General features: G+C 38.2%; 2 protein-coding genes across 5 annotated transcripts in view; one reads left to right on the top strand and one right to left on the bottom strand.

The window, feature by feature from the left end:
* LOC138041953 (chymotrypsinogen A-like) overlaps positions 1-9792 on the bottom strand; it is an 18779-nt gene extending 8987 nt beyond the window's left edge. The window contains exons 1-5 of one of the 3 annotated variants that reach the window (XM_068887651.1): positions 9763-9792; positions 9465-9670; positions 8262-8387; positions 1033-1143; positions 1-44 (exon numbers count right to left, since the gene is read on the bottom strand). The exon at positions 1-44 is cut by the window's left edge and continues 46 nt beyond it. In XM_068887651.1, the coding sequence (XP_068743752.1) occupies positions 1-44; positions 1033-1143; positions 8262-8387; positions 9465-9585 (402 nt within the window). In that variant the 5' untranslated portion in view covers positions 9586-9670; positions 9763-9792. Of the gene's footprint in view, positions 45-1032; positions 1144-2041; positions 2138-8261; positions 8388-9464; positions 9716-9762 lie in introns of those variants that run through there. The other 2 variants (XM_068887652.1, XM_068887653.1) reach the window with 2 other exon arrangements.
* Positions 9793-10583: 791 nt separating this feature from the next.
* LOC138041950 (endoplasmic reticulum aminopeptidase 1-like) overlaps positions 10584-12050 on the top strand; it is a 37099-nt gene continuing 35632 nt past the window's right edge. The window contains exon 1 of one of the 2 annotated variants that reach the window (XM_068887646.1): positions 10584-11391. In XM_068887646.1, coding sequence (XP_068743747.1) covers positions 10667-11391 — 725 coding nt within the window. In that variant the 5' untranslated portion in view covers positions 10584-10666. The remainder of the gene's footprint in view (positions 11392-12050) is intronic. The other variant, XM_068887645.1, reaches the window with a different exon arrangement.

The following is a 12050-nucleotide window of genomic DNA, read 5'->3' as shown; positions in this document are numbered from 1 at the left end:
GATTGGTGGTTCTGGAGGCATCTGCGTCGGCGGAGGCTTGGGACCTGAAACCATTACAACAAGCTGTTATTTCAGTTTGTAATAACCTTAGACTTTGTACGATTAAATTAATGGGGAATCATGCACGAATGAAAGCCTTCGCGCTTATTTCAATAATAAAAGTTCGGTCAACTGTCGCTAGCTCGATGAATGGAGTACGGATGTAGTGTTGAAGTAGTGGTTAAATCAGCCGCTTCCCACCATTGTGGTCCGGTGTTGATTCCCTCAATGGACGCCATGTGCAGGTTGAGTTTCATTTCACATTGCAACCAGGTCATTAACAATCAGGCAAAATTTAATGCTTCTCTGACCTTCCGTGGTTTGAAGTTTTATAAATGTAGGATAGAAAGTTATAATTCAAAGACCCGACCTTAGCGACCTACTGACACACCTTTCTAGTGCCTTCATCAATTTGACGAGAAAAAGAAAAAGGGTGCTGACTCCATCTAATGTATCCGCGCAATGACTGAGATCAGAGGGAGCTTTAGCAACGAAAACGGCGACGGTAACGAGAACGTCATAAATTTGCATGTTCAGCAAAAATAATAGCTTTGCACGCTCTGCCCGTGCGTCTTTTCACTTTTGTCCATTTCTTTCCGTCGTCCTCAAAACAACAACTTAAAATAGCCAATTTTGACTGAGGTTTTATGGAGGACGTCAGCCTGCTTGGAGATAAATTTTCATTTTCTCAGACCCTAAATTAAGCGTGACTCATATCGGTTTCATTCTTGAGGGACTGCCACACCACTTTCGTGTTAAAAAAAAACTTGGAGTAGTCGCGAAGTGATTACAATAACGTGAATTTGTTTTGAGATGACTTTCTCGTTGCCGTTCCGGCGGGGTCGTCGTCAGTGTAAAGCTCCCTCATGAGTACCTTCGACAGACCGGGACACATTTGAAAAGGCGGTTTTTCTTTGCGAAAAGGAAAAGTCTATGTTAGAAGAGCAAAAGAAAACGATTTTCTTTCAACGCCGGTGGTCGTTTATATCTCACCTCCACAAAATCCGCAACTCTTTTGGCATCTGTATTTAACGAAAAGGTTTGTTTTACAAGTTTCTTCGTTTGCAACTTCTCGGCAGTCAGGCCATTTGTCATAACACAGCGCTGTTGAGAACTCATATAGTTAAACCATTACCCGTTATAGCAATTGTTACTTTGATGTTTCTTCAGTTGAAACAATATTATAGTCGCGTAAGGGTGCAAATTTCCAATTGAATTTTAATGCAGCGCGGATGTACATGGGGTTTACCATGTTGCGTGCGCAGTATACATTGCAGAATTTTTTCTCAGCTAGGTGGTACGTTTTGTCGCCTTTCATCCCCTCGACAACAACTCGGAATCACTGATCAGAACGGAAACTCCTTCTCTAAAAACGATTTAAAAACTTAAATACAGCTTTTAAGACGCTCGCATTCCATTGGTTCAAAGACCCTTAACAACTGAACATGTTAGTGAAAGATATATATGAAATACATCATATATTGCACTGCGGGTATGAAATCAAATAAAACCATGTTGTCTCGCAGTGATGAGCGCAAATTTCTATTGCGTCGAGAAGCCTGATTAATTTTCAGGACTTCAACGGGATTTGAACCCGCGACCAGCTCCCAACGCTTCATAGCTCAGTTGGTTAGAGCATCGCACCGGTATCGCGAGGTCGCAGGTTCAAATCCCGTTGAAGTCCTGAAAATTAATCAGGCTTCTCGACGTAATAGAAATTTGCGCTCATCACTGCGAGACAACATGGTTTTATTTGACAACTGAACATGTATCCAACGAAGGTTTTTCACTTTACAAGCATGGTCAATTGAATTCCATTCTTGGTCGTTTTCATTGTTTCGAGCGTTTTAGTTAATGTGAATTGGTGAAAAGGTATCGAAACAAACTTGTTAAAACATTGGGGTTAAAGTGGAAGAGGGCATTAGAGCCAATCCTTGTAGTACAGATACTATGCAAAGAAGATATAGGCCGGATACACTTCAAAAGGTTTCAGACTTCCTACCGTTAATCTCCAAACCAAACAATGTCACTATTATCAGCCTAGCGCCAAATGGTAGCTTCATGGTTATGCACCAAATGGAGATGTCTAGCACGGAATACGTTCAATTGTGGTACGTACCGAGAACTTTTAAAATATATCGTTATCTGTCAACTGTTCAACTGGTCAAACATTTTGATGACAGTCGTGTAATATTTTCAATAAAAAAGGTGAAAGAGTATTCATATAAGAAAATTAAGTGTACAATAAATTCAAAGGCTGCAAAACAAAGTTCTCAGCGTTGTTGTTTCAGAAAGCCAACATCACCTCAGGTGAGTAATTCACATATTTATTAACTTCTTTGAAGCTAAGCAGATGTGAAAATCATTGTTGACAACGTTTGATCGATTGTAGAGATTTGTAATGAAACGATGAGCTCTGAATTATTCAGCTGTCTCTAGTCCACCCAGCAATATTCAGGACGACTGATTCGAAAAGGAAATGGAAAATTTATTGCGAATTTTGTAAATTCTTTTCTTCCGGTAGTTTTTGTTGAGTTTTTTCACTGAAGTTACACTACTCTTGATGGCTTCTCAAATCCCTCCCCCTTCTCCGCTCCCCGATTCTTCTTTTTTTCATTCCTGACTCATCAACTTAGTGCTTTGCATGCAAAGGATTTTAGAGTGAGACATCGTTATTGAAAATCCTTTTCTATCAATCATTACTTCATGCAATTGTCTCGGTCCTTCCAAGGTGGTCGATGTTAATATTAGTAACCTCCCCATCAAAAGATACGTATAAATTCGCTTTCTAAGGGTGTTAGGGTTAGTGTTTATTCCTTTTTATATTTTTGTGGCATTAGTGCTGATTTTCGAAGACGTACGCGGCATCCAAACTTTCTCTACGGAAATGACATGTGCCAACAACAACATCAGAAGGTAACGTCATTTTCAAGCCGAATCCGCTTAAGCTTAAGATTTAAGCTAGAGGGGAAAGGGGCTTGCATGGGGAATTGTCCGTCGCAATCATCTCTGTATTGAGATATTTAAGACAACTTTAGTGTCTACATTCAACGAGGCCATGCATTTTAGAATATGATGACTAAACTGAATAAAAGTAAGGGCCCGGGAAAAACAACATTTGACAACATGCGTTCGATGTTGTTGAACAGTGACGTTGAAACCGCATGCCCCCTCTTCCCTTTCAACCTTGTTGAAACATGTTGAAACGAAGTTAAATCGATGTTGAATGAGTTTAAAAGCCTTTAAACTTTGCTTCAACAACCATTCAACATTTCAACATTAGGGAGTTTTAGACGACGGCTACAGCAACGAAAACGTTAGTCCAAAATATAACTTAGCGCTATCGCAAGTATTTCGCGATTAATCCGTCTTGTTCACACAGTACAATAAAGGTGAACTATCCTGTAAATGGATGGGTACGAACGGTTTTAAAGTCAAAACTGAAAATGACTTATTCATTGTTATATGCTCACGTTGTCGTCAAAACCTAAAATTTGGTGATTTCACGTTGTTGTTTTGTTGAGTACGGCAAAGAAATGCACGGAAATTCGTGTTGCACGTGCAGCACGAATATTCTTGCTTTGTGGCGTTGCCGTAGCCGTACCCGTCGTCTTTGCTAAAACTCCCTATTGTTGGGTATGAGCGTGTCCATATCTGTATCCATAGTAACAACCATGCATGGCTGCAGCCTTGGGTTTTATCAACGGAGTTGATAATGTAAATTGGCCACCGTACAGAGATTCTAAAAGCTGACGTTTCGAGCCTTAGCCCTTCGTCAGAGCGAATCGATCGGGAAATGTTTGGCGTTTAAACAAACATTCAATCGGAAAATGTTTGGCGTTTAAACAATATCAAACATTATTTGGTGACCATCCATTTAACCTTTTTGGCCACCTTGTTTGGTGCGGTTGATCGTGTTTGATAAAATTTGAAGGTCATTAAATTTTCAATCAAACAAAAACATTTCTTTTGTTCTCGTGTTTGATGGGCGAAGTTTTGCCGTATCAAACATGTTTGGCGCGTGCATGCGTACCACGCTTGTTCAGCCGCTTGTATCCACATGTTTTTTACGTATTTGTGAGCTATAGTTCTTTGTTTGTGGAGTTTAATCTGAGGTAGATCTAGATCAAACATGTGTTAACCGTTTGGCCACTCAATTCAACATCAGCATGTTTGGTCACCAAACAATGTTTGATGTTGTTTAAACGCCAAACATTTGCCGTTTGTCCAGACCCTAACACTGATACATCTGTCTTCTATACTGACATTCCCTCGGTATTCTGTAAATATCTGATCAACTGGCTGAAAAGGTTATAATTGAGGTGTCCAAAGAACTGTTTTCATTTCAGTTTAAGGGTCCGACGGAATCACCCTCACCACTCCTGGATCCGTCCAATAAAATGTCTAACCAACGTATAACGTCTACTTTCGTAATGAAAACACCAATGATACGTCGTCCTGTGCGGTGATTAAGCAACCTCGCACTACTCTCGGCGGAGGAAAAGCCATCGGTGACTGGACAATTGCATCGAAGTATTTACGTAAACGAGGCCGTCAAAAGTTTCAATGGACCTCTTACCGGCGTTAAAATTCAGACTCAGACCAGGCATTTGCTTGTACTAACCAAAATTTTTGTAAATACAGAAACCACTAATAGATCATTTTACAGTTCTGTGCCCAGTTACCCGGCCTTTGAATAAAAGCGAGACTGGAGTTGACGATGTTTTGATAAAAACCTCACTCCTTTTCTTATGTAAAAAGAAACTCGTTATCACATTATAACAACATGATTTACATTAGAAAAGCAACGAGGTTTATATCAAAACAAGCTATCAAAGACTTTGGAATGCTGGAATGAACTGCCTTCTTGACTTGTGTTATACACTCACCCTCAACAGACATCTTTAGGAATCATCCATGGCGGCAACATACATGACTTGAAAGTGCCACCTCATCTAGGACGATTCTAAGAGTTTTAACTATTTGTACTTATTTACCTTTCCTTTTTTTTTTTTTTTTGAATTTTTTTTTAAAACCTTCTAGGAGAGTGTAATAAGTCGAGCGTCGATTTTATTCAAAGGCCTGGGGACTGTGCTATTTCTGAGTTCTAAAGACCCACCTTCAAACGACAGGGTTTTGGACCGTTTGTTCTCTTGCTTATAGTAGCGATCTGATTGGATGAAAACTAGTTTAAAAGCGTTTAAACTTTGTTTCAAGAACCCGTCAACATTTTTTTTGTTTTTTCAAATGTTGAATGAGGTTGAAGCCGTTTGCATGCCCCCTTCTTTCAGCATTGTTGGATATAAGCATGCGCACTAATCGGTGTCTCAATGACGTATCGTGTCCGTATCTGTATTAACAACCGCTGCTGCAGCCTGGGACTGAATTCAAGGCCTCTCGTGAGCTTTAATTGTTGAATCAAATGTTGATGATGTGTTGAAACTGTTCGCCCACTCCAGCCAACACGATCTCTTCCTCAAAAGAAGGTTATCATTCTTTGTCAGTTTGCTCCAAAAATGAAGTATTATCATGGCCACCATTTAGATTGCTATGTCTCAGGACTTGTGGTAGTAGATAAAAAGAAAAAAGGTAAAAGTAATCCTTGGACAGGATTTGAACCCGGAGCACCCACTTTGAAAGAACTGTTCTTATTCACTTAACCACTAAAGATCACCTGACTACTAAGTGTGCCGATTATTCACCAACACTAATTAGTATATACATAAAATCATTGGTTAATAATGTTTGAGTCTATGGCCTGATTTTGAAATGGTTAGCTTTCTCTTGAAGTTTGATTAACAGACATCAATCAATCAATTAATCAATCAATCAATCAATCAATCAATCTTTTTTTTGATAACGCAGGTTGGGTTATATATAAACAAAGTTACAAGATTATTTACATACAAGAATAGCAGCCAAAGGCTGATGTAGACCTGCGATATGAAATATAATCTAAGATCATTTTTCACTGTGTAAGCTTTCCTCTTAGCGGGTGTTAATATACGTTTACAGAGGTATTTGCAGAAGAAAAAATTATTGACAAAAAAAAAAAAATCACATCCTCGCAGTTAGTGAGTAATCAAACATTCCCAGATTCGAGTCCTGCGAGTGGACCCAGACATTGGGGCATGGCGCAGAATGGCCGGACATCATTAATATTCACACCTCATTAAGCATGAATTAGCATACGAGTGACGCGATGAAGCGCGAAATTTGAAAGCGGACAATCAACATTTTAAAGGAAATGGCGTCAAAATGGGCGAACAGCTAACTTTCATCTTCGTTTTAAATTGCTCTAGGTTGAAGAAGTCCCAACTTGTAGGCTGCAAAATGCAGACGAAAGTACACTTATTTAATCGAGACGTTCAGGAGATAGAAACGACTTGTAAAAACTATTGGAAATTTGAGTCAAAATGTGAATGATTTTAGAGCCATTTTATATGAGAAATGAAAAATGCTTGTTTTCTATCTTAAATTTCTAGTTTCTGGTCCAACTTTTTTTGAACTTGTAACCTGCAAAAGTTTCTTTTTAAAGTAAATTCAGATATCAAGCTGAAATGTCAAGAATAGCGGAAAGGGATCTACTTGGAATTTGTGTTTCTTGTATTTCGTATCACATAATGAGCCAGTTTACTCATTAATATGTATGTACATCGCTTTTCTGAGTTCATGAATCTTGCCTAAGCAACACTTTCACTGCTCCCTTGGGTATTCAGTAATGGCTGAAAGTGTACTTTTCAGTCTGTCCGATTTTGCCGCGATCTCTGACGAACGGTTCGGCTTGTAAAAAAAAAAATCATTTCCCATGATCCCTATCAAGCTTTTAGTGTCCAAAATGAACGATTATACTTCACTTGGAGCAAATTGACAATTAACAATAGACCGATTGCATAAAAATGGCCGCCAAAAACGTATTTTTTTGTTTATGTGCTGATTAGACTCACTAGCCTCGTTTGCATGGACAAAACACAATAGAAATGTCGTTGGACAGCGAGGCTAGTATGTGTAATTAGCACATAAACAAAATAATACATTTTTGGCCGCCATTTATGCAATCGGTCTATAATCCTTCAACTGATCGTTCAACATCATTCCACAGGCAACCCAAACGAATAATTTGAATGCTTAGTCAACTTAACGATTTGTAGGGTTTATACGGGAAACATGAAATGCCGAAAAAAAATAAACTAACCCTAGTTTACAGAGAGGAAAATAAATAAAATAAACTTACTCTTACTTCGCCTGGAGTCCTTGTGTCGATTTAAGGCGCTCTGGGGTAGTTTTGAAATTTGCGCCTATAGCCTTCGTTTGCGTCATCTATTGTCATGAATGTGCCAACCAGAGCCTCGTCGGTTCTCGAAATAAAGGGTCTTCTGCTCTTGTGGTTGGCAAATTTGAATAACAAAAGCAGTGTTTGTTAACAGTACTGATTCTACTGATATCTTCCCTGTTAGTCTATATCCTTCATTTAAAGTGGTACTATGATCAAAAACTCATTTCCTTTTTTTCTTCTGATTTTGAAAGCGTGTACGCTTAACACCTAACTGGCAAAATTTTGAGCTTTGAGTTTTATCCAAAGGCTGTTTATTTTGAGTGTAAGTTTTGGATTTCATGGTCCGCCATTACTCACGTTCAAAACTGGCCGATTGGACCTCAGAGGGTTGGATCTAGAGAAAATGACGTCATTTACTCACTAGCTTAAAATTTCAGCGTGTAAACGCAATTTATTAAATATGCAAAACACGGGTTGAAAAGTCTGAAAGCCCGAAACTCCCGTGCTGCATATTAATTAGGCCGCGTACAAACGCATTGCATTCTTAAACTGGTCAGTGTTTGACGTCATTTTCTCCTCGACCCAGCTCTCTCAAGATTTTGAAGTTAGTAATGGCGGACCAATAAATAAGAAAATTCCAGCTAAAATAAACAGGTGTCTTTTTAAAATCAGAACTTAAAACTTGGGTGAGTTAGTGTTTAGTTAACATAGTTTTGAAATCCAAAGGAAAAACAAATTTTTTTTTTGGTCGTAGTACCACTTTAAAGATGATGAATTATGAGTTTGGGTCGCCTGTGATCATTCAAGAAAATCGAATGGATGTTGAAGTAATGTTGAAGCTGTTTGCTCGGGCCTTTATTACAGCACCACCCAACAAACTTTCACATTTTGACAATTACGTGTAAATACGTTAACTCAACAACCCATGCAACGGTGTTCAACTTACAACTGTGCGAACTTTGCAAGGAGGCATGACTGTCAATCAAATTCACACATCCTGATTGGCCACGGTAAGGTGCGTCGCACGGTGAACATATACATTCATATGTTTCGATTGCTCCACCAAGCCAGCCTAAAAGAAAAACAGTGGATGGACTTTTTCTAAATGAAAGCAATTTGTTCCTTACTCGGAGAATATTCGTCAGTGGACTGGAGACTGAGAATCAATCGTGATGATATTTGCAGTCATACACCCGAGATCGGTGCTTCTTTCAGTTTACTCTCCCATACTGGAAATGCTGGAAATCATGGTGATGCAAAGGAATCGCTATGAAAGAATAACTTTCTTTTTAGTCAAATAGTTTTCAGTAAGGTTGTCATCTACTCACTAATCAAAGGCAAACAATAATATTTTGAAACAAATATAAGTTTACATGTGAGAAAACATTGTACGAGAAATCGGATCCGATGTGAAATTTCTTCCGACAATTTCCCGAATTCAAACAAACTGGACAAACAAACTCCTTTCCAAATTTGTGTTTATGCGTGTTGGTGTGTGGGGAGCACACAAATTCAATTGATTTGTGAACATTTTTCTTTTCTTTATTAACATTCGCACAATGTTAATCTGCATCGGGAGATTTTCAGGAGGAATTTTCAGGTTCGGAAGCACTAGTTACATGATTCAGAAGTCTTGAGATGGTTTATGCTGCTGTCATAGCAAAGTCAGTTGTAAACGCAAAACTGAGTTGCCCTACATGGGCTTAGAGAAATCGTAACACATGAACAGTGATTAAAGTAATCGACCAACTTATTTCTTCGTCCTCAATATAATGATAGTAACCTTCTTTTAATAATTAATTACGATAAGATCTTTTCAGTGAAAATAATATATCATTCATTACTGTTAATATTTCTTTCGTGTAGTCTTCTTAGCGGTTTCCTTCCTAAGCGTACCAGTCTTTGACGGCAAAGCCTGTAATGATTTTACAACGATTATCCTCTTTTTCCTTATGTCCTTTCGTTTTTCTATTTTTATTTGATCAGTGAGTCGTTTTTATTGGTTTTGTGGAAAAAAGCAGTTAAGAAAACTTCAAGTGGAAACTACAATATTTACATGAGACATCTCTTCAACTAGAATATATGTTAATTTAATTTTTTTTTAGATCAATAATATTTTCATACTGGACCAGTATAATATTGCTATTACCTTTAATAGGAGACAGAAAAAGGCTATTTATAACGTACAGGTACAAATTGTTGTGCGAAATCCAGATGATTGCGGCTATGACAACCAGTGCTCCAACCAAATTCCACCTTATTGATGTCATAAGTTCAGCGATGAACTGTGATCTCTTCAATCAGCCTCAAATGGGTTTTCTTTGTGCAACTTTTAAATCAAGCTTCTTTCTTCTTCTGTAAAAAAATGATAATGATAATAATAATGAATAAATCTAACTACGAAATATGTATCGCTGTTTTGACAAAACTCTCAAGTCCCCCTAAACTTGTGGTTGGTAAGCCGTGACTTCGTGGCCTAATCCAGGCTACTATCAATACTGTTCCATCTGCCTGAGTTTAATCCGGATATGCGTATGGCCACTAATTCGGGAAATGAGTTATTTTTTCAACGAAATCGTTAAATTAAAACAAGATTAATTAATAATGCCAGACATTTTTACTGAACGAGAAGCACTTTATTCTTACAAACTTTCCTCATGCCCGAGCCGGCTGCCGGCATCCCGGTGCGGCTTTATTTAACCACAGTTAGTGACAGCCAAAAGGCAGAATATATTATTTCTTCGGAGCAAAGTAAAACTTTCTGCCGGCGGTTTTAATCCGGCTGTGGCTGCGAGATGTTATTTCATCCTGTATCAATTGGGGATCATCCGATCTAATTTTGTATATATCCTAAAACTGAAACCAAAATATCATTTCTTGTAAGTTTATCTGCGAAAACAGAAAAGTTATAGTGATTCACATGCTGTGTTCAGAGTTGTCGATTTATTTAAAAAATGACATGGCGAGCTGTAAGTTTCGAAGAGCTGAAATCGTTATCTCAGACAGAGTATTCGTAATTTACCTTTCCAAGAGATATAAAAATCCCGTTGTTGGGAAAAAAAAAATTTGCGTAGTCTTGATGAAACTTATTTCCATATGTATGTACTGCGTGGGCGTCTTTTGAAGGATAAAATCAACATTTTTTAGAAATTTGTTTTTAGGATTAAAAAAAGGGTCAAGCGAGAATTTTTGAAGGAGCACTAACAATGAAATGAAAGGAAACGTGCACTCTCACTCACACACCCATTCACGTTAATATACACGGCTAGAGCAGTGGTCACGTGATAGCCACAACAAACCGGATACAGGTGCCGAAGAGGTGTTTTCAATTGCTAATTATGCGGAGTATAAATGGAATCGGATCTCGAGGGATCGGACTCTGTAAGTGAAGTATTAGATGACCACGTCAGTATTTCACTTCTTCCAGAACAAAAGCACCTAAGAAGGAAAAGACATTTATCCTCAAACTTTGCTTTCAAACTTAGAAATATGTTCGGCGGTAAAACCGCCATTTTCGGCATAACAGTTCTGTTATTACTTCTGGTCTTGCTCATTGCTGTCTTCGCTCGTCCTTCTTCCTCGACCGAAACAAACGCCAAGGATACTCATCAAAGTTTTGATTTGCCTCGAGACACTTCGGCGGCACCAAAAAGACAGATACATATACCTTCGCCCTCGTTAAGACTACCAAGACATCTATCACCGATCGAATATCTCGTGTATTTGCATCCTAATCTGACAACATTTAAATTCTCTGGCAAAGTTGATGTCCTCCTCTACTGCAGTGTTTCGGCGAATAATATTTCTCTTCACGTTGGCGATAAAATAAAGGTCCCCGAAAATGGCGTGAAAGTTGCAAGTATACAAGATCTCAATACCAAAGAAACCGTAAAATTGCTAGATGTAGCAAGTGTTGATCGTACGCAAGGAGAAATGTTGGTGATAACCCTCCAAGAAAACTCTCTTCTTCAAAGCGGCGGATATTATTTTCTTGTTATTGAATTCAGCTCGGTGTTAAGGAGCGAACTCTCGGGATTTTACTTGAGTACGTATTATACGTCTTCTGGTGAGAAAAGGTGAGTTCCCTAGATTGCTAGTGTTCTATGGGCTCCATTAGGGGTGTCGTGATCTTGAATACCTTGATCAATGTCGTTTTGCATTAACCGAGGTATATAATTTCAGGAAGAAAGTAAGGACATTTTTATCGTATTGCTTTTCATTTTTGTAATGTAATCGGTTTTAGGGTATATCAGCTCTATGAATTCGTAGTTTTCATGGGATCAACATTTAAAAGTTGAAGTGTTATTTACACGTTCTTTCTTGTCTATGTTCAAATGATGTCTTGATGGTTTTGCAATGTCTCGCCAGGGATCTTCGACTCACACTGATGTGAAGTTCATATATTTTTAGGGAACAACCACTTCTCTTTATTTCTAAATTTGCTGTTTTTAAAAACATATGTTATTTGTTAATGGAATGAGTTTAATTTAATCGAATGTGAAAACCTATATTTTCATCATTCCTTGGACAGCTGCGACCGATAGTTCCGCGTTTGACCAGCGTTGAACTCTTCCTTAAACAAGAGGGTACGGGTAGCCTACACTTTGTTCTTAGGTTTTTTTAGCTCATTTCCTTTAAAGTTTACAGTATTTCAATGTTTTTCTTATGTTAATACACCTATCAATGTTAAGCCCATAGCATGCAACATTCAAAACACGAACACATTTTCTGGCCA

This window comes from Montipora capricornis, chromosome 3, assembly GCF_036669925.1.
Source record: "Montipora capricornis isolate CH-2021 chromosome 3, ASM3666992v2, whole genome shotgun sequence".
In the NCBI taxonomy this organism is placed as follows: Eukaryota; Metazoa; Cnidaria; class Anthozoa; order Scleractinia; family Acroporidae; genus Montipora; species Montipora capricornis.
This window is presented reverse-complemented; position numbering and strand designations above follow the sequence as displayed.